Raw genomic sequence first — 27566 nt, forward strand, 5'->3', positions numbered from 1 at the left:
TGGAAGTATGCAGTCAAGACTGTCTGCAGCGACAGAGAAATTGAATTCCAGGAAAAATGATAAACCCAGAACTAGATTTTGAAACAAATTCTACGGTCTGAAATAAAGCACTGAAACTAAGCACATGTCTTGGGCTCAGCCCTGGTTCAAATGAAGCCTTAAACGTAGGACGGATCTGGAAGCTTTTTTTTGGCCAAGTAAAGTGAGTCCCTGTCCATGGCTTCACAGAATTCCTCTATCTCATCCCAATGACATATGGGGAACTACAAGTGATCTAACTACAATTAGATGCACAAATTGTCATCTCTTCTGTCCTCCCAGTTGAACGACATGGCCCAGGGAGAGAGGGAAAAATAGGGGAAGTGAACAACTGGCTTCGCAAATGGTGCAAACAGGAACGGTTTGGATTCCTAGATCACGGTCTGCAGTTTCTTGAAGATGGACTTCTGGCAAGTGATGGACTGCACCTCACAAAAGTTGGGAGGAATGTTTTTGCCACAAAACTCAAAAACCTCATCAGGAGGGCTTTAAACTGACTTATGTGGGGGAGGGAGACAGTGGTCCTGAAGGTAGGAGTCTATCAAATGCTGAAGATGATCATCCAAATGTCAAGGACCAAATGGAGCAAGCAGCATGCAGACCTAGTGGTGGGACGAAAATATCCTTAAATAAGAGACATGGGGGAATGATCAACGGTCTTCAATGTCTGTATACTAATGCACAGAGCATGGGAAATAAACAAGATGAACTTGAGCTCTTGGTACAGCAAACTAAATATGACATAATAGGCATCACTGAAACCTGGTGGGATGAGTCTCATGACTGGAATGTAGTAATAGAGGGATACAATCTATTTAAGAGAAATAGACCAAACAGGAAAGGAGGAGGAGTAGCTTTATATGTTAGGGATATGTATACCTGTGAAGAGATCCAGGATTTAAAACTTCAAAGCCAAATTGAGAGTATCTGGGTCAAAATTAAGGGAGAGAAAAACAACAGTGATCTCATTGTGGGAGTTTACTATAGATCCCCAAGCCAAACTGAGGACACAGATGATGCCTTCCTGGAACAGATGGCCAAGCATTCCAAAGGAAGTGAGATAGTAGTAATGGGGGATTTCAACTATCCTGATATTTGTTGGATGTCAAACTCAGCCAAGAGCATAAGGTCGAACAGATTCCTCACTGGCCTTGCAGACAACTTCATTGTCCAGAAAGTGGGAGAAGCAACAAGAGGATCAGCCATTTTAGATCTGGTCCTAACCAATAGTGATGACTTGGTTAGTGGGGTAGAAGTGGCAGGATCATTAGGTGGGAGTGACCATGCTCTTCTGGAGTTTATTATCCAGCGGAAAGGAGCAACCAAGCATACTAAGGTCCAAATTCTAGACTTTAAGAAAGCCGACTTCAGAAAACTTAGGGAAACGCTGGGTGAAATCCCATGGACAGTAATACTAAAAGGGAAGGGAGTTCATGATGGTTGGGAGTTTGTTAAAAGGGAGATATTAAAAGCACAACTTCAGGCAATACCAATGAGACGGAAACATGGAAGGTGCCTAAAGAAGCCAGGCTGGCTATCTAAAGAACTTTTGACTGAGTTAAGATTTAAAAGGGATATGTACAAAAAATGGAAAAGGGGGGAAATCTCCAGAGAGGAATTCAAACATATAGCCAGCACGTGTAGAGACAAAGTCAGAAAAGCTAAAGCACAGAATGAACTCAGGCTTGCTAGAGAGGTTAAAAGCAACAAAAAGGGCTTTTATGGGTATGTCCGTAGCAAAAGGAAAAACAAGGAAACAGTGGGGTCACTCAGAGGAGAAGATGGTGAAATGCAAACAGGGGACAGAGAAAGGGCAGAACTCCTCAATGCCTTCTTTGCCTCAGTCTTCTCCAAGAAAGAAAACAACGCCCGACCTGAAGAATATGGAGCAGATGATTCAGCAGGTGAAATACAGCCCAGAATAAGTAAGGAGGTAGTACAAGAATACTTGGCTAGTTTAGATGTATTCAAGTCTCCAGGGCCAGATGAACTACATCCAAGAGTATTAAAAGAACTGGCAGAGGTGATTTCAGAACCACTGGCAATAATCTTTGAAAATTCCTGGAGAACAGGCGAAGTTCCAGCAGACTGGAGGAGGGCAAATGTTGTCCCTATTTTCAAAAAGGGGAAAAGAGAGGACCCAAACAATTACCGCCCAGTCAGCCTGACATCAATACCAGGAAAGATTCTAGAGCAGATCATTAAGCAAACAGTCTGTGAGCACCTAGAAAGAAACTCTGTGATCACTAAAAGTCAGCATGGGTTCCTGAAAAATAAGTCATGTCAGACTAATCTGATCTCATTTTTTGACAGAATTACAAGCCTGGTAGATGAAGGGAACGCTGTGGATGTAGCCTATCTTGATTTCAGCAAGGCATTTGACAAGGTGCCCCATGATATTCTTGTAAAGAAGCTGGTAAAATGTGGGCTAGACAATGCTACCATTCAGTGGATTTGTAACTGGCTTACTGACCGAACCCAAAGGGTGCTCATCAATGGCTCCTCCTCATCCTGGAGAGTAGTGACTAGTGGGGTGCCACAGGGTTCTGTCTTGGGCCCAGTCTTGTTCAACATCTTTATCAATGACTTGGATGATGGGCTTGAGGGCATCCTGAGCAAGTTTGCAGATGACACCAAATTGGGAGGGGTGGCTAACACCCCAGAGGACAGGATCACACTTCAGAATGACCTTAACAGATTAGACAACTGGGCCAAAGCAAACAAGATGAATTTTAACAAGGAGAAATGTAAAGTACTACACTTGGGCAAAAAAAATGAAAGGCACAAATACAGGATGGGAGACACCTGGCTTGAGAGCAGTACATGTGAAAAGGATCTAGGAGTCTTGGTAGACCACAAACTTGACATGAGTCAGCAGTGTGATGCAGCAGCTAAAAAAGCCAATGCAATTCTGGGCTGCATCAATAGGAGTATAGCATCTAGATCAAGGGAAGTAATAGTACCACTGTATTCTGCTCTGGTCAGACCTCACCTGGAGTACTGTGTCCAGTTCTGGGCACCACAGTTCAAGAAGGATACTGATAAGCTGGAACGTGTCCAGAAGAGGGCAACCAAAATGGTCAAAGGCCTGGAAACGATGCCTTATGAGGAACGGCTTAGGGAGCTGGGTATGTTTAGCCTGGAGAAGAGAAGGTTAAGGGGTGATATGATAACCATGTTCAAATATATAAAAGGATGTCATATAGAGGAGGGAGAAAGGTTGTTTTCTGCTGCTTCAGAGAAGCGGACACGGAGCAACGGATTCAAACTACAAGAAAGAAAATTCCACCTAAACATTAGGAAGAACTTCCTGACAGTAAGAGCTGTTCGGCAGTGGAATTTGCTGCCAAGGAGTGTGGTGGAGTCTCCTTCTTTGGAGGTCTTTAAGCAGAGGCTTGACAGCCATCTGTCAGGAATGCTTTGATGGTGTTTCCTGCTTGGCAGGGGGTTGGACTGGATGGCCCTTGTGGTCTCTTCCAACTCTATGATTCTATGATTCTATGATTCTATGTTCCAGAGTCACTGGAAATATTCCTGGCATCTGCTTTCAGAGCTGTATAAATTTGCATGACAATCCGAAAAACCAGAACCACCTGCTCTTGTTTACCAACTCTCACATTACATAATTCAGGGCTCCCGAAAAGGGGGACATGAGAAGCCTGTAAGGACAAGTGATGGGCAGACAATTATGTTTTTATTAAAACTGCACCATCACAAATCTGAGTAGAATGCCGTATTCCTTGGGGGGCATAACAAGTTACTTTATAGTTGGTTTTTTGTGTGTGGTGGTGCTGGCTTCTACTGCCGCAGAATCCAAAATTCCCTATATCTGCGCATTTGTTAACAGCACAGATGTTGTCTTTCTAAGGGGATGTTGACTAGAGTGCATACAACCCTGCTGGATCAGACCACAGTTCCTTCTGCTTTAACATCCTGCTTCTAGCAGTGGCCAGCTTCCAGGAAGTCCCCAGCAGTCAGGGCAAGAAGGCAACAGCCCTACCCTTCTCTAATCCCCTAGCATCTAGTGTTCAGATATACGCTGCCGCTAAGCACCTATAATGACTAATACCTGCTGATAATGCCGTACAAGTTGTCTGCATAAACTTGTCTAGCCTTCTTGTATCTAAGCCGAAGCCAACCCCAAATCTCCTGACAGCAAATTGCATAAGTGAATCATAATTTGTGTGAAAAAAATACTTTATTGTTCCTTTCCTGAATCTGCTGCTTATCCATTTCACTGGATGGCCTTATGCCTTAGTGTTATGACAGACAGAGACATGCCTACTCAACATCCTGTTTTCGTTGCAGCTGTCCCAATTCCAGAGTTCTCCACTAGAGCCAGTTTTCCTTGAAGATTCAGTGAGTCCAAGTCCCTCTCAATACGTTTTTGAAGCCTTGTAAAGAATGGGGAGACAAATGAAGATTACCAGTTGATAGGAATCACAGGTGGGCATATTCCTGTTGCGTTCATGCCCAGTGTGCAGGATTCCCACTGGCATATAATCAACTACTGGAAGAACAGAATACTGGACTAGATGGGCCATAGGCCTGATCCAGCAGTCTTGTATTATGTTTCTATGAAGACCACCTCAGAACCTGCTCCAGTTGGACTTTTCCCCACACCACAGGGCCATCTATACAGTCAGGGCTTGTATACACTACAGCTTTACAGCATCTCCTCCAATAATTCTCCATGCCGTAGTTACAATTCCCAGCAACACTTAACAATACAGGCAGCAACCATTTTGCATGTGTCCAATTGATGCAAAACCACCGACACCTGGGTCCTTTTAGACTTGGAAGAGGGCAGAATGGGAGTGTAACAGAGCGAAGTGGACTTATGCGTGCTCCACCAATGCACACGGGAGCCAGGAACGAACCCCCCCCCCGGTGCAAAATGGTTGCCAACTGTGCTTCAGAGACCACCTCTCCCCACATCTGGACCCTGTGATCATAATCCAAGGCCCTTCTTTGTGTGTCCCCTCTATGAGAGGTCCGAAAGGCAGCAACACAAGAGCGGGCCTTTTCTGTAGTGGCTCCCTATTTGTAGGATGCTCTCCCCAGGAAAGCTTGCCTGGCACCTCCATTACGTACATACCTTTAGGCGCCAAGCAAATACATTTCTCTATAACCAGGCCTTGGGCTGGTTAAACGTTCTGTGGCCTTTTATTATGTATTTTGTGTTTTAATTTTGTGCTTGTATGTTGTGATCTTTGGATGAAGGGTTGTACAGTATGCAAATTTTATTATTAATAATAATAATACTAATAACAGTAAGAATAAACAAACTATAGTGCCCAGAATTATTTGAGAGGGGAAATGTGCTTTGAATGTGTAAGGAGCCCAGTAGAGAGAGGGAGGCAGGTGAACAGGGCCGGCCCTACGGCCAGGCTGGGTGGCGCAGGGCACCACGGCGCCGGCCCACCAGGAGGGCGCCGCGAGCTGTGCCTGCCCGCTGGCTGGCCCGTCCGCCGGTCTGCTGTGCAGCTGCACCCACGGCAACCGCGCTGTGCCCGCCTGCCCGTCGCGCAGCAGCGCCTGTGGCAGCCGTGCTGCATGTGGCACCCGCCCACCGCGCTGGGAAACGGGGCGGGGGGGCGCCGGAGGGATCTGTCGCTCCACGGCGCCAGGGGCGCTTAAGACGGCCCTGCATTTGAAGACCACCTTGGCAACTATTCTATCTGGACTGTCTGCTTCCCAAGACAGACACATTCTACCATTAAGTGCCCTGTGGGAAGGATGAGTTTTTATATGTCGCTGTTGTTTATTGTGGTAGTTTAAAAATGTAGTTTAATATAAAGCTGCCTTTGAAGGAATTGTATCCTGAAAGGCAGGATGTAAACAATGGGCAAGGATCATAACAGAAACGAATTTGTTTATATCATTGTCCACATACCCTGTTAAAGCATGTGGGCATCATCCTGTCCTATGACCTCCAGTTTGTTCAGGGGAAATAAAAGCAGGGCATTTTGCAGCTGGACAGAGAATGGAACCCAGCTTGCCCTAACTTTGTGACCCTGGAAGCAGGTAGTAAAGTGTTTGGCAGTTTCTCTCCCAAAGGTGAAGAGGAAGGCTGGTGGCAGCCACTGGATAACAGATTGCAGTCCCAAAAACTGGTGTGTGGGTCTGAAGTACAAACAGGCAGATATTCCAGAGAAGTGGAATATTCCAGATATTCCAGAGAAGTGTCCTGGGAGGTGGCATGCATGTGTGTGAGGGGGGGGGGAGTCATTTTGAAGGTCAAATGCCTGTCATTCAAATTGCAGCTGATGACTTTGATGTAATATCCTTAACCTTATCCTGATATAACTTTTACAGTGCAAGTTTGATATTTGACTTCGTGCACTTTGCTCAGCCACTTTCTAAAAGCAGATACCTGTCGCCCAGCGGCCTTTGCTTGAAACCATAGCAGGGTCCCTCTGAGCAGGGTCACGGGGCACACTGTTCCTTGTGCCGAGTCTCATATTTTTCTTAGGTATGAACAACCTTAAAGTCATGGGAGAGCGCGGGATGCCGCTGCTGACAGGTTAACTGGAGGACTAAGGTGGGCGCGCGCGCTGGAGAAAGATACGGAGAAAGCAGCCAGTCGTTCCGCGGGCGCAGCGCAGCTGATCCGTCTCTGGAGCGTTGCGCCTCGCTGGCATTTCACCCACCTCTCTCCGCGGAGCCGAGGCTTCGTTATGCAATAGCACGACTTAAATTTGATCGGATGGAAAACAAGGAGGAGACGTAACAATTCTCTCTCCCCCCTTCTGCCCCACGCAGAAATAACGGCGACAGGTCCGTCCCGGTTGCCTTTGGGGAAGAAAGGGGAGGGCTTTCCCCCGGTTCCTTCCCCTTGCGCTCCCTGGGCTCCTCCGCAACAAGAGGTTGGTTTCAGAAGGAAAAGGAAGGCGAGCGAGCGGGGAGGGCAAGGGGTGCCGCCCCGCGCGCGGCTCTGGATCCCATTCGCGACCCGCGGCATCCTTCCGCGGAGAGGAGGCTCCAGCCAAGCAGGGCGATGGTGAGCGAGCGGGGACCCGGGCTCCGCTTTCCCCCCGCGCGGCGCCACGAAGCGCGGTGGCCGGACGCGCCGGCAGGGGGCGACGCGGAGGGGCCGAGGGGCGGGTAGGTCCGCCGGCGGGTGGCGCCAGGCGAGAGCTGGGGGAGTTGCCCTTTTTGCGTGGGAGGCGCCTGGAATGCCGGGGAGTTAGGACCCGTGTCGCGCGGGGTCGGAAAGGTCGTGTGCATGCTGCGCCTGGGTGCAAAGGGGCCACCGCGCGCGTTTACGGTTGTCCAGCCTGAAACCTAGGGTTATTCAGCATTAATGGATGCTACAGGTATGCTTTCTGTTTGGGTCTGACAAGGAGGTGAAATCATTGTCTCTTGCGTCTTTAACAACCGCACAACAGACAGGTTGTGGTGGTGGTGGCTGATTATGATAATGATGATTTACATGTGCAGCCCTTTCTGTCGTGGAGAATAGGGTTTCTATTATTACTACAGTATCTGGTATCTGAAGAAGTGTGCATGCACACGAAAGCTCATACCAAAATAAAAACTTAGTTGGTCTTTAAGGTGCTACTGAAGGAATTTTTTAATTTTGTTTCGTCTCAGATCAACACGGCTACCTACCTGTAACATTATTATTATTATTATTATTATTATTATTATTATTATTATTATTATTATTATTACTATTATTCCTGCATGATGTTAAGACACAGAAAGTGTGTGGCGCGGTAAGAAGGGCAAGGAGGAGAATGGTACTTCTAAATATTGTTTCTTTCTTTTTTCTGAATATAAAAGCGAAAGCTAACAAGCAGACAAGACTCCTTGGCTCAGCACCAAGGGCTTCTAGCTTCTGTCTCTTGTTTGACAGACTGGTGTCCGGTGGTAAGGAGACAAGGACTGGTTGTTTCCTGCTTTGAGCAGACTTCTATGGTTCCCAAGATCAATTTACAGACATGCTGGAAAGAATTCCCAAAGGAGACGATCTAACACAAACCCAGACGCATCTTGCCAATGGCATAACCCCTCGTCCTTGGGGCAAACTGGGCTCCTGCCCTTCCAGCTGGCCAGAGATACCAGATTGCCACTGGAATGGCATTGGGTCCCTCCAGTATTGGCCACAGGGATACACACAATCAGTGTCGTTTCAAGGTCCATTTGGGAAAGCATTTCCCCTCCCCTCCTTCTGGGCTGTTTGGGGATGATCCCTAAAATCCCTTCTCCTTGGTTTAGTGTATTCTTATAGCACCTTGGAAAGTCACTGTATTCCTGTGGCAATACATTTCAATTTTTTTTTAGTTGGCATTATCTATGTGGAGGGAAGAATATCAAGCAGCAGAGATGGTTAAAAACATGCTGGATCAGGCGGAAAGGCTAGTCTAGGCCAGCATATATGCCTATGGGAAGCTCACAAGCAGGACCTGAATGCAACAGTGTTCTCTCTGCTTGGGATGCCCAGCAACTGGAATTCAGGGGCACACTGCTTCTGAAAGCAGCTGCTCTGTACAACCTCAGAAGTGCAAGCCCAGGGGAACTGAAATACTTTATACTTTATTGTCACTTGTACAATTTGTATACAGTGAGATTACACAAGAAGAGAGGCTTCTGGGCCACAACTCTCAGATTAAGGGGCTGCTGAAAATATTACCAGCCCATGTGACTGGCTCATTAATGCCGCCACAGATTAGGGGTGGAGGTGGATTGCCGGGCAGCTACACTTTCTGATGAGCAGTCCTGAACCCATTTCAAGACCACAAAGTTCAGCTCCCATTCATTTTATTTTATTTTATTAATAATGATTTTTATTGATTTTATAAACACAAAAGAGATAAACAAAAGATCAACAACAACTTAAAAAGCAGTAGAACGCATTAAAGAACTATAACATAACAATAAAAAAAGAAAGAAAACAAACATCTAAATCTAAATCCAAATTTCTTTAACATTGTATATAGGGACCTCCTCGAGTTCCCTCCATCTGCTCTTCATTTCAGTTTTATCTTTTAGCAATTTCTAATGCATTTCTATATACATACCGTATCTTAAAATTTCAAATCTATCCTTTCTGTATACTTCACTTGGATTTTAAATCCTCAGCTTCTATACAATTCTAAATCTATTCTTGGTATACAATTTTTGCATGTTTTTTTTCAAATAGATTTTAAAGTCTTTCCACTCTTCTTCTGTCGCTTCTTCTCCCCGGTTGTGGATTCTTCCGGTCATCTCAGCCATTTCCATGTACTCCATCATCTTCATTTGCCAATCGTCCACAGCTCCCATTCATTTTAATGGGGCTATGCATTGACTTAACTAACAGGAAACGATGACATATGGATTCTTCCACTCCTTGGGCCTGTCCTGAATGGGGCATGATGCTGAGACAAGAGTGGGGAAGTGATTTAAAGGATCCAGGCAACCTCAGGCCAGAGGAACCCTTTGAATGCTCCCAGTCATCCATCCATCCTCCCTTCCACCCCCCACCCCCCACCGCTTCCCCCTCCATGCACAAATTCCACATCCTGTTCCACAACTGCAGATCTTTGGCTTTTTAAGACTCAGGCTTGTTAGGCTCAAACTGATCACATTTTTTTCTTCCCCCAATAAATGCTGGCCCAATAAAGCCACTGGTTTGCACAGCAGTTTGTGAGTAGGCACGCCCACCTTCACTAGTTAGCAACCCTTTACGAGCCCACACACGTCTTTGACACCCTTTCCCCATGCACAGGAACTCTACCCAAACCTTTACAACACAGGCTGCCCTCTGTTTTATTTCATTCTGCAACCATGCGGTGCTTCTCCAGTCTCCCATGCAGCACGCCCATTCGCCTAGCTCCCCGCTGGAAGAGACAAGCACCCCCTTGTGCCTTCCAGCTCCCCCCCCTCCAAATCAATGAGGCATTTCCATACTTTTAAGGGGCTCTGTCTGCATTTCCAGTGGGGATCATGGGGGTGGGGAGAGAAGGGGGGGGCTTCCTGGCTTACCTGGTGAAGCAGACAGGGGAAGCATTGAGAGAAAAGCATGCGCAGGATGGTTGTATAGAGCCCCTATTGACTAGCCCTGACCTCTGCCCCCAGCAGCTGGGTAGTGGCCACCGTCTACTATTCCTGCTGGCGAGCATCCCTTACAGCTTCCTGCTCGGCAGCCTTGATGACGACGAACTGCTGCTGGCGACATCCCAGCCCATGGGAGGCATCCCAGCCCAGAACGTGCCTGGCTGCCCAGTCAACTGCACCTGCCCAGCAGAAGAGACAGTGGACTGTGGTGGCCTTGACCTGCACATCTTCCCCAGCAATATCTCTGCAGGCATCCAGCATCTTTCGCTGCAGGTGGTGGTGGAGGGGATCCTGGGCAGATGCGGAGGGGAGCCCTGTTGGGGGGAGGAAGGGGGGCTGGAGTCTGACTCGAGAGAGGGGGCGGTGGGTTGTGGGGGCTTGTACGAACCAGGAGGCAAGAATCAGGGGTTGGGGGAGCTTCAGAGCTGGAGGAAAGAGGAGGAAGAGGCAGGCAAGGGAAGGGCTGGGTGCTTCCTTACCCTCTCCTGCACCACTGTCTCCCAGAACCAGGAGAGGATTGAAGCAGGAAGAGCACAGGCAGCTTCCGCACAGGCATAGTATCCAGCTGCATGTGCGCAGCCTGTCAGTGGGAGGGAAATTAATTGGTGGAGGGGGAGCAGTCCCTAGTTGCTGCAACTGCTCCGTAGAGTGTGGGCCCGGGAATAGCTTCCTAGACACTAGATTGGTGTATCCGGAGCTGTAGAAGCGACAGCAAGTGTTATCTTTTGACAACTTTCTGCAATGGGCGTTCTTTTGGCTAGGAAGTATGGAACTGCAGGAGATCAGGACCCACCCAGATCAGAGTCCGTGTGAATGCCTTGCCACTCATTCTGAACACCTGCTGGTTTTCTTCCTGCAGAACAACCAGTTGCAGGAGCTGCCCTACAATGAGGTGTCCCGACTGGCTGGCCTGAGAACCCTTAACCTACACAACAACCACATCACCTCTGAAGGTGAGCAGACCCAAGAGAGCAGGGCGTTCCCTGGCATTCTGAAGGGTTCCTAGCTTTTCAGGGGAACCTCAGCCCCTCCCTCCACTACATGAATAATTGTCTCCTAATTGACCAAAGATGCTTGTTTCCTTGAGAAGTGGATGGGTTGATTGTTTTAAGGAAATGGTTCATGCTCAGTCTTTGGCTCCTCTGTTCCTTGGAGTTGTGGTGCTCTACATCAGGGGTCCCCAAACTACGGCCCCCGGGCCGGATGCGGCCCAATCGGCCTTCCAATCCGGCCCGCGACGACCCCCGCCGCCCGCTGCCGCCGCCCGCTCTCACGGCGCGCGGCGCAGCGACGATCTAAAAAACCGGCAAAAAATCGCCGAAAATCCTTTGTGCGCATGCGTATGGGCCTCTCCCGACCCGGAAGAGGTCATTTCTGGTGCACTTCCGGGTCGGGGGAGGCCCATACGCATGCGCACAAGCGATTTTCGGCGATTTTTCCCCCGCGCGTGTGCGTGTGCGCATGCGCACGGGCGCACACTCCCCCGCCCTCCGGCCCGCTGCGCGCGCACTCCCCTGCCCTCCGGCCCACTGCGCGGTCGGCGCGGCGGGCACCGGCCCGCCGCGCGGTAAGTCTGGGGACCCCTGCTCTACATGAAGGAGCTGTTAATTAGCAACCCCCTTCAGATCCAGAGCTGGCTGCACATGACACAGCAAGAGATCGCAAGGCCACCACTGCTGCTGCTTGGGCATAAACCTAGTGGGTAGAGTCGGTAGAGGGGATGCTGACAAGGAGCAAGGCTAACCCAGCAGCTTGGCATGGATCCCAAATCTGCCTTTTTCTAATGTGTCCCATTTTAAAGGTCTCCCAGATGAAGCCTTTGAGTCCCTGCAATCACTTCAGTACATCTACCTGGCCAACAATAAGGTGAGTTGTGTTTTAGGAAGGGTTTGATCTTCATAGCCACTGAATTCTGTTGACGGTAGGATCCACTAAGGTAGCCAACGTGTTGCACCCCATACGTTGCTGAACTACAGTTCCCATCATTCCTGGCTGGGGCCGATGGGAGCTGGAGTCCCATAACATCTACGTGGAGAGATCGGGAGGTTTCCCATCCATGATACAAGTCCAGCATTATTTGCAAGAATCTCAGCCACCAGCAGGCCCATCTTTTTCAGAATGCTTCCAACTTTGTTGGATATGTATCTGAGAAGCTTCAAGATATTGTGAGAGGGAGCAAAAACATATTAGTAAATTCCAGAGAAAAAGGGTCACAGAATGCAAGACGTCATCTCTGACATTTCTGTGCAAAGCTTCAATATATTCAAAGTTAGAACAGTGATCATTCAAAGCAGGTGTTGTTGTTCTTTAGTCGTTTAGTCGTGTCTGACTCTTCGTGACCCCATGGACCATAGCACGCCAGGCACTCCTGTCTTGCACTGCCTCCTGCAGTTTGGTCAAACTCATGTTCGTAGCTTCAAGAACACTGTCCAACCATCTCATCCTCTGTCGTCCCCTTCTCCTAGTGCCCTCAATCTTTCCCAACATCAGGGTCTTTTCCAGGAGTCTTCTCTTCTCATGAGGTGGCCAAAGTATTGGAGCCTCAGCTTCACGATCTGTCCTTCCAGTGAGCGCTCAGGGCTGTAATTGGGGATAATTTATTACATTTTTATCTTGCCCTCTGTGAACTCAGAGCAGCATCCAAGATTCACCCTCCAGGAGTGCACGAGTCCTCATGGAAGGATGTTTTGAGATGCTTGCGATCAGCTCTGTAAGAGAAGTGCTGTGCATGAACAATTCGATATATTGTCTTGTAGGTTCACTGAAACAGTTAGTAGAGCATGTGAAGATAATCATGTTAAGACTCTTCATTATTCGGTGTGTGTATTACATTGTATTATTATTATTAATCAATCAATCAATCAATTAAATTTCTAGACTGCCCTTCATCTGAGGATCACAGGACAGTTTACAATATAAAAAAACAATGTGCATATATGTTTGTCTGCACATTCCATTCTACCACCTTACAAGATGAGTTAGGCTGAATGCCCCTCACATGCCTGGGGAGGGGACTGAATCTGTCCACTCAAAATTGAGTTCCATTGAGAGGGAATGATGGGAACCATTCACTTCCATGGAAAGGAAGCAAAGGGGTACGCTCAAGGATAGCACTGAGGTGCTTGTCATGCTTGGTATCTCAGCACCTTTGAGAATCAAGCCTGCTCCTGTTTGCGTAGCCCCATCCTGTTTCTTGTTCACTCTAGAGAGCAAGGTTTCCCAAACTTGAATCTCCGGCTGTTTGGGGACTACAATTCCCATCATCCCTGGCCACTGGCCCTGCTAGCAAGGGATGATGGGAGCTGTAGTCCAAAAACAGCTGGAGACCCACGTTTGGGAAACCCTGCTCTAGAGGGTATTGGAATGTTGAGAAACAGCTTCTGTATGTGGGAAGCTTTTTCTTGCTATGGGACACAGTTCTAAAACGTGGTTTTGCATTTTCTCCTTGAGTCTACCACGGAGCGGGCAGGCAGGCTGCATTTGAAATCTGAAAGGACCTTCCTGCTGATGTGTGGCTGGGCCTGGCCGGCCAGTTCTTAGGCTGCTATGTTTCTGGCTCCTTCCCCTCTGAACAGGCCGTAGGTGGGTGTGGATGTAGGAAGCTGGGGTCAGTTCAACATCTTTCTGGCATCTCAGGGGGTTGGCCTGGATGACCCTTGGGGTCCCTTCCACCTTTACCATTTTGTGAGTCTATGTGTTTTTCATTTCCAGCTTTCGGTGGCGCCGCAGCTCCTACCCAGCACTCTGCGGATCGTGGACCTTGCTGCAAACCACCTGACTCGTGTCTACCCATTTACCTTTGGGCATAAACCTGGCCTCAGGTAAAAGTGGGATGGAGGACTGGTCCACATCCCGACATAAGCAAGACCAGCACCACAGAGTATTGGCAGACACCCTTTGGCAGGGATCCCAATAAGAGAGAAAGTTATACTTTTACTTTCTGAAAATCAGAGGCAGCTAGAAGCCACACCCTCTGCTCAAGAGGCTTGCTGAGGTTATGAAACTAGGAAGGCACTCTGCAGTTGCTCAGAGGCACCCTCTACTGCTCCCCTTACACCAGGCTACTTATTTCTCACTTGAGGGTGGGGGTGGCAGCAGAGCAACCTATGGGGTTCTCCCAGGGAGGAAAAGAGTTTGGAGAGAGCTCTCAAATGGTTGGCAGGGAAAGGGTGAAGCAGCTATCATTCCCCCCCTCCCCCCGGTCTCTTATTCCAGCCTTAAAGCCACAAACAGCTACCTTATATCAAAATAAAATTGGAGGTGGAGGGTTCTTAGGGAGTCCTTAAAGGGTAAAGGGACCCCTGACCATTAGGTCCAGTCGTGACCGACTCTGGGGTTGCGCGCTCATCTCGCATTATTGGCCGAGGGAGCCGGCGTATAGCTTCCAGGTCATGTGGCCAGCATGACAAAGCCACTTCTGGCAAACCAGAGCAGCACATGGAAACGCCGTTTACCTTCCCGCTGTAGCGGTTCCTATTTATCTACTTGCATTTTGACGTGCTTTCGAACTGCTAGGTTGGCAGGAGCTGGGACCAAGCAACGGGAGCTCACCCCGTCACAGGGATTTGAACCGCTGACCTTCTGATCAGCAAGCCCTAGGATCAGTGGTTTAACCACAGCGCCACCTGGGTCCCACAAGGGAGTCCTTAGATGCAGGTATACATATGTGAATCAGGCTTGCCCCATTATAGAGGCCAAGGATTGCAGCATGACTTTGCTTTAGGAAAAGAAGATGCTCTTCCTTCAGGGTCACCAACCCAGTGTCAAGTTCAGGGGATAGCATTTCGATCCAGGGTGGGGTGCTACCCCTAGGACTCAATGATGCCAGCCCACTAGATGGCACTCCTAACCTGTCCTCCCCCCCCAACAGGTCTGTTTATATGCACAACAACCAGCTGAACAACACAGGTCTGCCCTTTGATGCCTTCAATGGCTCCGATGCCGTGAGCACCCTCATCCTCTCCAGCAACCTGCTCACTTACGTGCCCCAGAACTTGCCCCGTGCCATCGTCCGCCTCCACTTACAGGTTGGCAGCCGAGATTTCCCACCTGGATGGTATAGAAGCAGAGGCTTGCTTCAGTCAAGAGAACAGAGCCCGTCCATGAACCGGGGAGCTGAGGGAGAGGAGAGGAGTCGGGAGCCCCAGATTTTAGCTCAAGGGGAATGAGGCCCAGCAGTTAGGACAGGAAAGTCGGGGTACTAAACCAGAGCCTTTGTCCTCCTGACTCTTCAGCACCAGGACCCACCAGTTGTGGAATTGGATTGTTTTTATGCTCATTTCAAAGACACTTGCGCTTAATTTCACAGGTGTTTATTTAAAAACAAATCCCACTTAGTTCAATGGCATTTACTCACATTTACTCTACCACTGGCCGGCCCCCAAATAGTTGGACTTTAGTTTTACTCAATAGGGTGGGTGTGTTTTACTTCCCTACAAAACAAAAACAAAACCCCAAATAGAAAAGGGCAAATCTTTGCTCCATGACATAATGGTTTTCTAGGTCCAGGAAATCTTAATTGTGGGGAAATATGTATGTATGTATGTATGTATGTATGTATGTATGTATGTATGTATGTATGTATGGACTGATTGATTGATTGATTGATTGTATTCCTATCTCACCTTTTTCTTCAAAGGTGAGATAGGAATACAGTGTGGTGTAGTGGTTAAGAGCAATGAACTCATAATCTGGTGAACCAGGTTCGAGTCTCTCAGCCTCACTCACCTCACAGAGTGTTTGTTGTGGGAGAGGAAGGTAAAGGAGAATGTTAGCCGCTTTGAGACTCCTTTGGGTAGTGATAAAGCGGGATATCAAATCCAAACTACTACTCCTCCTCCTCCTCCTCCTCCTCCTCCTCCTCCTCCTCCTCTAGTATTCTAAGTGAGCAAATGTTATTTTTACCTTCTGCAACTGTTGGTGTGATTGTTATTTTAAGGGGGAGGAAAGGGGGAAATACCAGGAGAATCCAGTCTGTTTTATAGCATCCTGGATTGCTTAAAATAAAAGGCTAAAACTAGCTTATCTAAGCTTCCCTTTTAAGCTGCAAAGGGGTGCCACTCTGCTGAACTCACAAATGTGAGGAAGGAAAAATAATATCTAAAAATATATATCCTCTCTTAGCATCTATTCACATCCCAACGCCTAGGCTGGTGGGGTGGGAGCAGTGGAGGGGATCCTCCTTAACCACTAGGCTCCACTTTGCAGAATAACCGCATCTCCCGCATCCCAAAAGGGGCCTTGAGCAGCCAGTGGCGCCTCCGGGAGCTCTACCTGCAGAACAATAACCTGTCCAATGATGGCCTTGACCCCTCCACCTTCAGGTGACTGTGTTTTGTTTTGTTTTGTTTTGTTTTGTTTTGAATGGGGCTCCCCTGGTGGGTATGAGTGGCAAAGCCAAGAGCAGGCATCCCCAAACTTTGGCCCTCCAGACGTTTTGGACTACAATTCCCATCTTCCCCGACCACTGCTCCTGTTAGCTAAGGATCATGGGAGTTGTAGGCCAAAACATCTGGAGGGCTGCAGTTTGGGGGTGCCTGGCCCAGAGCCAGAGCTGCTGGGTTTCCCGCGGCCAGCTCTGGAGAACTGGAAGACCACAGGAGAGCGGATGCTGCTTTGGCGGGTCTCCTAATGTTCAGCTCTTGCTTCTCCACAGCCGGCTGAAGAGCCTGGAGTACTTGGATCTCTCCAACAACAACCTGACACAGGTGCCTGCCGGCCTCCCCCCAAACATTGCAATCCTGCACCTGGGCCGGAACCACCTGAGCCACCTGCCCCCCGAGCGCCTGAGCCGCGTGCGGGGGCTCCAGTACCTCCTGCTGCAAAGCAACGCCCTGACAGCGTCGGGGGTCCACCCCGAGGCCTTTGCCCGCCTTCGCTCCCTGCACACACTACACATGTACAACAACCGGCTCGAGCACGTCCCGCCCGGGCTTCCGCGGAGGGTCCGTTCCCTCATGCTGCTGCACAACCAGATTGCGCACATTGGGCTGCAGGACTTTGCGGCCACCTACGCCTTGGTCGAGCTCAATCTCAGCTACAACCATCTCTACAGCGCCCGCATCCATCGCCTGGCCTTCCGCAAACTGAGGCGCCTGGAGACCCTGGACATTTCGGGCAACCAGCTCACGTTGCTGCCGGCGGGGCTCCCCTCCAGCCTTCAGGTCCTCAACCTTCAGAAAAACCAGCTCAACTCCCTTTCTCCAGAGCGGCTGGTCAACCTCACGATGCTCAAGGAGCTACACCTGGCCCACAACCGCCTGCGGATCGGCAGCATATACCCAGGCACTTGGCAGGAGCTGCCTGGGCTCAAGGTGAGGCTGTCGGCAGGCAGGTGCCCTTCTGTGTGGCTCCAGTGGCTCAGAAGCTGGTTTTAGGACAGCAATAGCACAACTAAGGCTCCACAGTAAAACAGTCTCTGGGCTGGAACTTTTCCTAATCTGGGCTTGGGGAGATCTGCATGGAAACCAGGAGTCATCCTGGGAAAAGCGGGAGAAAGAGTAAGGCAGGTCCTTTGTCCTTAGCTACTAAGGCAGGCATAGGCAACCTTTGGCTCCCAGATGTTTTGGAACTACAACTCCCATGATCCCTGACCACTGGCCCTGTTAGCTAGGGATCATGGGAGTCGTAAAGCATATTTTTCTCCTCCTAGAATTTGGGGTCACCTAAAGAAGTTGATTTGCTGTCAGTTCAGGGCAGGCGAGAGAAAGTGCTTCTTCACACAATGCAAGACAAATTTGCAGGATGCACTCGCATAAGCCATGGCAACGAATTCATTAGAGACAAATTCGTGTAGGATGACAACTATTAACCATGACCATGAAGAAGACTCTCTTACACAGATGAAGCAAGTTCTCCCTCTGAATATTGTATGCTGGCGATGGATAGTGGGTGGGGGGCTTGTGAGCTGGATGCCTCCAGTGGATCCAACAAAGGTTCCATTTCATTCCTCTGCAAAACCAGTTTTGTGCTGTGCAATGTGAGTTTTGCCAGCACACACACAACAGCAGATGTTGGTCTCCTCTGATGGCTTTTCCCTGGAGAAACACGGGTTTTATCTCCCTCAGAATATGCCTAAAACCCAGATTCGCTGCAATATAATAATTGCATGTGCTCTGTTACTCCTCATGCCCCTGCTTAAAAGTACTCAAAATTCAGCATGTTTTATAGTGACTTTGTTTTCCTGCTAATGTGGGCTTCTGCTCCCAGCTATTGGACTCTGGGATTATCCACACTTACCTTTTGCCCTGCTCTTTCCAGGCACAGGTCCACGCTTAAAAGCTCCGAGTCTGAGCTCCCTCCCCCCGTGCTTTCTCTGTGAAAACATGCTCTTTAGCGCTCAATCAGAGCAAATGTCACTTTAGGGTCTGCACGGATTGCCATTTGCCCTGACTGAGCTTTAAAGAGCAGGTTTTTGCAGTGAAAGCTCTGGAGCAAAAAGGAAGGGTGCTCAGACAGGGATATTTAAAGCAAATGTCAGTTTAGGGTCTGCACGGATTGTCATTTGCCCTGACTGAGCTTTAAAGAGCAGGTTTTTGCAGTGAAAGCTCTGGAGCAAAAAGGAAGGGTGCTCAGACATGGAGATTTAAAGGGTGGACAATGCCTGGAAAGAGCCAAGGAAAGCTAAGTGTGGATAAGCCCATTCTCTTTTTCAGTTGTTTTAGTAACTCTTGGAACACAGGCAAGAGTATGGCTCCTACAAAGCCTGCTTAAAGCATTTGGACGCCAGAAGCATGGACCTATGTTTGAGTCCTAAGGGGAACTATCCACCAGTTGTTCTCCTGCACTGGCCCACTTAGGGTTACAGAGTGCTCTTATGCCACTCCATCTGATTTCAGTTGTGCGTATAGAAGAAGACCAAATGATTGTGTTGTTGTCACCCACAACTCAAGACAGATCTGCCTATGTCCAGCACCTGCTGTCCTTAATGATGCTCCAGATCTGGCAGGAATCCCTGGGACTCCAACGTTTTATTGGTTTTGCTTTCCCAGCTCCTGGATCTGAGCTATAATGAGCTGTCCTATGTTCCACCAGACCTACCAGAATCACTAGAATATCTATACCTGCAGCATAACAGGATTGCTGTCATTATGGCTGAAGCCTTCCTCACAGCACCCAACATCCGTGTCATCACTCTCAGGTAAGGGAAATGACAATTGACTACAAGTTTGGATAGACACTCAGGTATGGAGATTTTATTACATGCCCACTGCTCAAAAAGGAGGAAGGGTGTGTGTGTGTGTGTGTGTGTGTGTGTTGCGCTTTAAAATACAATGTAATCTAGGGATCTGAATTGCTGTTGTCTATATTTTAAAGGTGGAATGCATCAAACAAAACGCCATGCTTGTGTTCTTTGCACATTTAGTCTACACTTAAAATCTGCAGAAATGCAAGCCAAATTCTACACCAAGAAAAGTTAGAGTACCTGCTTGAATTGAACAAATTACTTCGCACAATTTATTCTGCAATTTTGCACACTAATTCTGATTTGTTATTCATGGAGAGGGCCACTGATACTCCATCCTCCAACCCCTGAAAATTTTACTTCCTTTCCAAGACTTGCATCTTGAGTTTTTGCAGGAGGCTGAGAATCATATACAGTGGTGCCTCGCTTAACGAATGCTCTGCTTAACGAAATTTCCGCTTAACAAAAGGATTTTTCGAGCGGAGCTTGCCTCGCTAGACGAATGCGTTTTACGAAAAATTCATCTAGCGAATCGCGGTTTCCCATAGGAATGCATTGAAATTCAATTAATGCGTTCCTATGGGCAAAAAAAAGGTCGAAAAAATTCAGTGCATTCCTATGGGATTCGCTAGACGAATTTTTCGCTATGAGAAAAGACCCGTGGAACGAATTAATTTCGTCTAGCGAGGCACCACTGTACAGTCATACCTCGGTTTAAGTATGCTTCGGTATGAGTACTTTCAGTTTAAGTACTCCGCGGACCTGTCTGGAATGGATTAATCCACTTTCCAGTACTTTCAATGGGAAAGTTCGCTTCAGGTTAAGTACGCTTCAGGTTAAGTACAGATCTCCGGAACCAATTGTGTTTGTAAACTGAGGTACCACTGTATTCACCTTCGCTATAACATCTTCAAAAGAGGATGATAAAACATTTGGGACAAACTTCTATGTGACTGAGAGCATCATACATAGGTTAGCCCAAAATATCCCCATAGCAAGTGGGTAGAAGGACATTTCATCTCTCTCTCCCACCCGCCTCACAAACTGATACCTGTCAGTATATCTGTGCATTTGTAGATTTCACCAGATGTTGGACATTCACTGTAACATTCAATCATTTACTAACAAACAAAAACAGAAATAGTGAACATAAAAATTGTGACTGGAACTAGATGGAAAAGTAGTTGTAAAAACCCCCAATAAAATTAATTACGATACTCATACTGTACTGTGATTTATATGAGCTATTTAATACCAGGTATTTCATAGGACATTGATAAGAGATTTTATATTCTTATTCTTATTTATTAGATTTGCATATCATCCTTCATCCAAAGATTGTAGGGCAGTTCACAAAATAAAAATACAAAATGGGAATACAAAATGCATAAAACAAAAACAATCCATTCTGCATTAGAAAATAAATGTTTGTTCATCATGAAGCAGTAAACCTTTCATTGTGTCTAAAATAATAGGTGTTGCTTTCTCTGTTGAGTGATGGCCCTTTCCTCTCCCTTCCCTGCTCCCACAAATACTATGCTGCTTGCTGACATGAATCAAAACTCTCAACAGAATATAATGAGTTTATCTGCATCTTGGTCACAGATTTCATTAAGTAAATTTAGATACTGAGGTACCTAATTTGAGTGGTGATGCTGCTGGGTAGTCTCCTGGACTCTGCTCAGGGAAAACCAGTTCCTTGTTTGGAGAAGAAGCTGGCCAGTCACAGCTGCAGTTGGTTGATTGGTGACATGGCAAGGAAGACCTATCTATAAAGCACCCGGAGAATTTTACAATCTGGGGCAGCATGGAAATGTCTTAAGGAAAGAAAAACGTGCTTTAAAACAGCATGAATACGTATTTAATTTACTGGATATGCACGCAGCACTTTCAAAATAAATTTGGACCAGAATTCCTCAAACTCCAAGCCCTGTTTGGATTTCAGAACCTTTGCAAACCAGCAAATTCATTAAAAAGAATAAAAGTTACAAGCTATATTTGAATTTAAGAAGTCCACCAGCTGGAAAGGCCATTTAACAGAAAATGGATGACAATTGAGAAAAGCAGATACTGCTGCTACAGACAATGTTAAGGCTGTACACATTTGCAGTCAAGTTGGTGCCTTGCTTCCTAATAAACATGCATAGGGTCGTGCTGTGACAGAATCACATTTCTGACTCCTTTGAATTAAATCCATCCTCTGGAGCTGTTTCAAAGTTCCAAGAACTGGTGTGTTTTTTAACCCAACCGCTTCACATATCAGAGCTTTCCTCATTTCACACACAAATCTTCCTTTGTTTTCTAGATCCAACCGTTTGTTGGCAGCCAACGTGTCGGAAGCTGCATTTGCAGACCTGAAACTGCTGGAGGTAGTAGACACTACTGGGAATCCAGAACCTATCACCATCTCTCTGCTGCAAGCTGGGCACTGGGTCCGCACCCAGATGGGTACCTAAGGAGGTTGCCTAGAACAGGTTAGCCTTTGAGCTGTGGAGAAGTGTTCATTCATAAACTAAGTCACTCTAGTTTCCAGCTTTTGCTGGGATTGTTGACCACTAGGAACGTAGTGATCCAAAGCTCTCCAAACAAAAACTTGTATTACACGTCTGCTATATTTGTGTGACTAACACAAGCGCTGTGCCGAACTGCACAAGGGCTGGAGCATTAGTTTGGCTTCTGCAGGAGCAAGTGGTTAGAAACAGGTATAGCCCACTATTTCCCATCAAGACCAATGGGTGCAGTATAGCTGCCGCTCAGCACACATTCATTATAGTGTTTGGGTTGGGCACCATTTTGTGATTCCATTTTTGTATTTAAAAATTGAACTTTTGCTAAAACACTTTTCTGCGACTTTTTTAAAAGTGCTAGAACGTCACACACTAAAATGCTAATTCACTGTGGTGTTATAGCAATATTACACAATATTGCACAACTCAGAACAAAAGGGAGAAGTGAGCTAAGAGGAAGGCACGTCTGGCAAACCCTCATCGTGATCAACTTCCACCTGGAGACCTCCAGTCACTTATGGACTCACTGTTAAGACCGTGTTTATGGAAGACAATCTTACTCGGCTACGAAGAAGATGACACAATATGACAATGACTCTATGTTATAGTACTATACTGTACTTCTTTCATAAAAAGCTCTTATAATTAAAATACAGTGGTACCTTGTTGAGTGTCCGGAATCCGTTCTGGAGCCCTGGACGCTCGATGAAAGAGACGCTTGATAGAGCGCCGCTCTGCGCGTGCAGCGGTTTAGCGCTTCTGCGCATGCGCAAAGTGGCAAACCCGGAAGTAGCCCGTTCTGGTACTTCTGGGTTTGGCACGGATGTCCGTCAAAATGGATGATCAAAGGGGCGGACGTTCACGGAGGTATGACTGTATCAGTTTTTAAAAAATCCTTCTGTAGCACCTTAAAGACCAACTAAGTTTTTATTTTGGTACGAGCTTTCGTGTGCATGCACACTTCTTCAGATACAGTGTGCATGCACACGAAAGCTCATACCAAAATAAAAACTTAGTTGGTCTTTAAGGTGCTACTGAAGGAATTTTTTAACTTTGCTTCGACTCAGACCAACATGGCTACCTACCTGTAACTGTATCAGTTTTGTTGATCGTAAAAGGTGACCACCACAAAAGCAGTAAGAAAAATGTGTCCACAGCTGTGATCATTGCCCAGAAGAGTACTGTAACTCTAAAGGCATCATTGACACCTGTGGAGAATGTGCTACTCTTCTGGTCTGAAAAAGTCATTTTTTCTGTGTTCTGGGAAAAGACAGAACCAAAGGAAAATATGAAATAGGAATGACTGGATGACAATGTTGTGTGCACTTACTTTAAAAAGAGGACTTGTTTTTAGTGTCTTAGCTACATGAACATGGTCATCCTCTGGGGGGTGTCAGATCCAGCTAACAGAACCTCTTTCTTTTGCAGATCACCATCCTACGCTTCCTTTCTACCGCTGTGTGTCCTCAGGCATCTCTACCAGGATGGCTTAGCCAACCAGCAGCCTTCTGGAGAGGTTTGCACTGCCCAGTGTTTGTCCTTCCACCCTCAGCCAGTTGCATGGAGCAGAGCCTCTGCAGTATGCCCTGCCTGCTTCTCTAAGGTGCAGGGCTCAGCTGCAGCTTCTCCGCTTGAGAGAGACAAGATGAAGATACAAGATTTCTCCAATTCTACCTACTTCTGGAGCCCAATCTTCAATAGATCTGTGTTTAGGGCTAAGCAACGGCACTGGCGAAGCTGAAGTCTCTGTGGACTAGGACCAAAGAGGCAGTCAAGGCTAGCTAAAGGCATTTGCATGCCCCTGCTTGGCTCCCGTTTTTTGGAAACAGTTGCTTAGGACAACACAAGCATCTGCCAGGGGACCTATGTTCTATTCCGTCTTCTGTGTTGCTCCTCAAACAGGTGCACCCAAACCATCCCTGTTGGGTGACAGAGGTGTTACCTAATCTAGACAACGAAATTTATCCCTTAGAGTAAATGCAAAGTTGTTTCCTGTGTGTCACAAGCCCCAGTGCCGGTCCAGCTCTTCTTCGCAAAGGAGGAGATGAATAGAATCCATCACATAGAACCAGTGGGCAGTTTCTGGATGCCCCACATGGGCAAATGTTTGAGTAAATCTCAAGATAACATGGGGAGGGGAGGCTCCATAGTTAAGAAACTGGATTTTGAGCCCAGATTCATCACAAGCCTTTGGTTTCCACTGTAGAAAGGCCAGGAAACATCACCCTAGCTAGGATCACATGAGTCACTGTTGGAACAAGAGGGAATCCATGTAGGTAACCAGGAAATACTTTATTAATCCCGAAGGCCAACGTCTACCTGCTTTTCAAGGCCAACCTCCTCTCTCTCTCTTCCACACCATTTCATTTCACTTGAAACTAATGTTAGCTTAGTGGATTGTGCTAGGGCTTTTTTTGGGGGGGGGGCAGTTTGCACCTTACTTGGAGATTGCTGGGAAGCAAGAGATGTTTCAGTTTGAAGTGAGAAGAAGGATGACTTGCAAGATTCCACATGAATGACCGTCTCATTGCCCAGATGACCCAATCAACACAACCCAGAAGAAAATGAGGTTTCAACAAGGTTTATTATTGGTGCAAGATTCCAGTACGTCTTTTTTACAGAGGTTTTTAGAACTTCCCCCACCCTAAAAACTTTATATATATTTATGTCACTCCAAGCATAAAATAAAAGCCGTAACACAGTCAAGATTCACGGCCTCTGGTTTTTAGCATTGGCTTTCAACGCCTCTGGCTGAGCAACAACCATGGAGGTAGGCACTTGTATAAAAATCCGATTTCCCTAATACCAAAGCGGGGGGTGGTAAGAATGGGGTCAGGAAAGAAACGCTGCCTAGAGCATTTGTTTCCCTTTATCGTTTCTCTGTCCAGGGACAGGAGAAGTTAAATTTTGGTTTAAAAGGGAATTGGGCAGGGGAGACAGTGCAAGATCTAACCCGCAGCTCGTCACCTCATCCGTCCTGAGCAGCAGCAACCCTGAGTTAATTTCTTACCCTTTAAAACGTCTTTAACCTAATATAAAATATAATATAAAAGGTCACATTTCCAGCTGCCCAAGGGGAGCCCAGACCCCCCCACAAGGCCACAACAATGTGCCTCAGTGCAGAAAGAGGACACCCCACAGGCTATAGCAGCATGCCTCCCCCAACTGCAGGGATTACACAGAGAGGATGTGGGATACTCCATCCAGCATGCCCCAAAACTGGCAATTATTTAACACCACCCCCCACCAGAAATGACACATAGTCTGGGCCAGGGGGCAGCACAAACCCTGCTCCAAGCTGCTGGAGGCTGCAGCCAATGGACTGTGCCCCACAGGTCTCTGCGCACCAGAATAGAGCTGGCGCTTGAGCAACCTAGTTGTCAAGTCCCCCTAGCTGGGGGGACAGAAGCCTCTTCTATGTTCTTTGGAGGTCAAAGGGAAGGGGAAGTCTCCCTCAGCAGTCTCTTATGCTGCTCTCTAGCAGGGGCAGGTAGTCTCAGCCCCGTGTTTCTTCCTTTGGCAGCCCAAAGGCAGTAACATTAATTGCCACGATAATTTTAAAAAAGCAGGCGGCCCTCTCAAAGATCAAGACCCAGCAACAGTTGTTGAGCTCAGCCATTTTTCTTACTTGGAAATGGGCTGCACAGATAGCGGGGGCAGATGCTGGTCAAGAAGGATGCCCCCTTTGCAGGGTCTTCCGCCATAGGCATCTGAAGGAACCCGAGGTAGGTTCAGAGGTTGGGTCCTCACGGGAGCCGGCAAGCAAGGCGTCACACGAGCATCCTGCTAGGTCCTCTTGGCCACTCAGGAGGGATCAGGTCAGTTAAAAGCAGCGAGTTATTATCTCTCTACAGCCCCCCCCCCAAATTAACCCATAGAAGGGCAAACAACAGAGCCCAGAGAGGTGTAGGTGCAAAGTGCCTGGTGCAAAGGAGGAATGGTGGTGAAGGAGTGGAGGGGGCAGCAAAGGGGGCAGTGAGCTGAGTGCAGACCACATAGGCTGGGGGGATATACTAGATGGTGCCAAATTCCTAAATGAGTCAACTCGGTGTGAGTTGAACACTGCAGGGCCTTCTCATCTTTGGGGCTGAGGAGGCAAGACACTCTGAGCGTATCTGCATTGCAAGTTTACGAGAGCTGCAAGTTGACACAATAACTCTGGACCAAAGAACTCTGGCCACCAAAGTTCCATCAAGGGGCTTGTCTACTCAGCACTCTCTCAAAACTATCACTCCCAGGTTACTATGCGGTGGGGAGCCATGGGAACGAAACCTGTTTCAAGCTGTAAATGAGGATGCACCCAGCAGCTGCCGCTCGAGCAACTGGGAGAACGAAGAGAGAGGGAAGGGGGATTCTTTCCCTTCTCTCTGCTGAGAAAGTGGCTCATTAAGGACCTTGGGGAGTCTGGGCTGAGCCAGAGGGCAGAGTGCCAAGGCAACCGTCACACAGATTGTCTCCAGCTAGCAGTGTCACATGACCTGCCCCACTGATGGGGAAACTAAGAGAGGTCTCCATTCATTCTTATTTACCCAGCGAAGGCTAGAAAGAGCCCACTGCCAGAGGTGATTTTGCAGCATTGCCGGTCCATCAGCATACATGGAGCCTTCCCCACCCTGCTCTCCAAACCCCCATTCTCCTGCAGCAGGGAAAAGGCCACGAAGGAAGAGAGCAGTTGCTTGACCAGGCGAATCCAGGACTTTCACATTTCCGCCGTTTTCTTCATTTGCGAAACTTCTGCAGCTGGAAGGCAAATGGGTTTGCCAATCAGTGCTTCTGCCACCATGGCCTCTTTCAGGAAAAGGAAGAGCACAAGCCAGGGAAGGGGAACCTGCGGCAGCCCTCCAGGTGCTGTTGGGCTCCCAGCACCTGGCCAGCAGGGCCAACGGTCAGGGATGGCAGGAGCTGTAGGCCAGCAACACCTGGAAGACCACAGGACCCCCAGCCTTGGCACCAAGAGACCATTTATTGATTCTGGACATTTATAGATTGTCCTCTAATCAAATTTCCAGGGTGGGCCACAGAAAAAGAAAACAAAGCTGCATACTGTTGAGTAACAAGCAGCTAATAAGACTAATTAATCATCGTAAGCTGCCACCCAGAGCTTTTTGGAGGAAAGGGGGGTGGATATATGAAGTAAAACAATAAAAACAGTTAACATTGCAATGCAGATCTCAAAGCAGCATAACAAAAAACAACAATGACAGAATCCAATTAAACTAAGAAGCTTGGAAAAATAAGATGCCAAAGAGACAACAGCATCCTAGGTGCCAGAGGAGCTCCCTCTGGGAAGAACACACTAACATTGGGGGGCCAATACGGAAAAGGCCCTTCTCCCTTTACTTCCCATGGCAGTGGCACCTATAGAAGATCTTAATATACAGGTACCGTACACATGGAGATAGGTGATGGCCCGTAAGTCACCTGGCCCTAAGCTGTCAAAGGCTTTAAAATGAGCACATTCAAGTCATGCAGTCCTTAACATTGGGAGAGGCAGAGGAAACTTTCTGAATCATAAGGATCTATGCCTACGGAGAGAGACAATAGAAGGGGGAACAGGGCAGCTCAGTCCACAGAGCACTCTGCCCAAAAGCGATTTGGGAAACGAACCACCTAGAGAGGCGGTAGTACCAAACAAGCCAGAAAGGTCCACCTGTGTACTGCAGGTGCTCAATTTGATGGCACTGCTTAAAATCATTCCAGAAAGCTCTCAGGGCTCATCCAGACTTTCTGTTGCACCATGATTTCCAGGCACAGGTACGCTTTTCAAAGCTCCATGTCTGAGTGATTTTCTT

The 27566-nt window shown here is 47.7% G+C and overlaps 2 protein-coding genes across 7 annotated transcripts in view; one reads left to right on the plus strand and one right to left on the minus strand.

Annotated features, from left to right (window-relative positions):
* Positions 1-6266: 6266 nt before the first annotated feature.
* Positions 6267-25633, plus strand: PODNL1 (podocan like 1). 5 transcript variants are annotated; one of them, XM_035140569.2, is made up of 11 exons: positions 6267-7042; positions 10105-10356; positions 10943-11036; positions 11885-11949; positions 13795-13904; positions 14954-15110; positions 16291-16406; positions 16739-17396; positions 19074-19222; positions 21573-21741; positions 23203-25633. In XM_035140569.2, the coding sequence occupies exons 1-10, from the start codon at positions 7040-7042 to the stop codon at positions 21721-21723; spliced, it is 1755 nt and encodes a 584-aa protein (XP_034996460.2). In that variant the 5' UTR covers positions 6267-7039; the 3' UTR covers positions 21724-21741; positions 23203-25633. The 5 variants fall into 5 exon arrangements, 4 of the variants coding, with proteins under 4 accessions (XP_034996460.2, XP_034996461.2, XP_034996457.2 ...); XM_035140570.2 differs by having other exon boundaries at positions 10108-10356; XM_035140566.2 differs by lacking the exon at positions 6267-7042 and adding an exon at positions 7164-7358.
* The window catches only part of CC2D1A (coiled-coil and C2 domain containing 1A), a 48123-nt gene continuing 44869 nt past the window's right edge, over positions 24313-27566 (minus strand). For both annotated transcript variants that reach the window (XM_035140565.2, XM_035140564.2), the window contains one exon: positions 24313-26514. In XM_035140565.2, the coding sequence (XP_034996456.2) occupies positions 26494-26514 (21 nt within the window). In that variant the 3' untranslated portion in view covers positions 24313-26493. The remainder of the gene's footprint in view (positions 26515-27566) is intronic.

The sequence above is a fragment of the Zootoca vivipara genome, chromosome 16, assembly GCF_963506605.1.
Source record: "Zootoca vivipara chromosome 16, rZooViv1.1, whole genome shotgun sequence".
Taxonomy (NCBI): domain Eukaryota; kingdom Metazoa; phylum Chordata; class Lepidosauria; order Squamata; family Lacertidae; genus Zootoca; species Zootoca vivipara.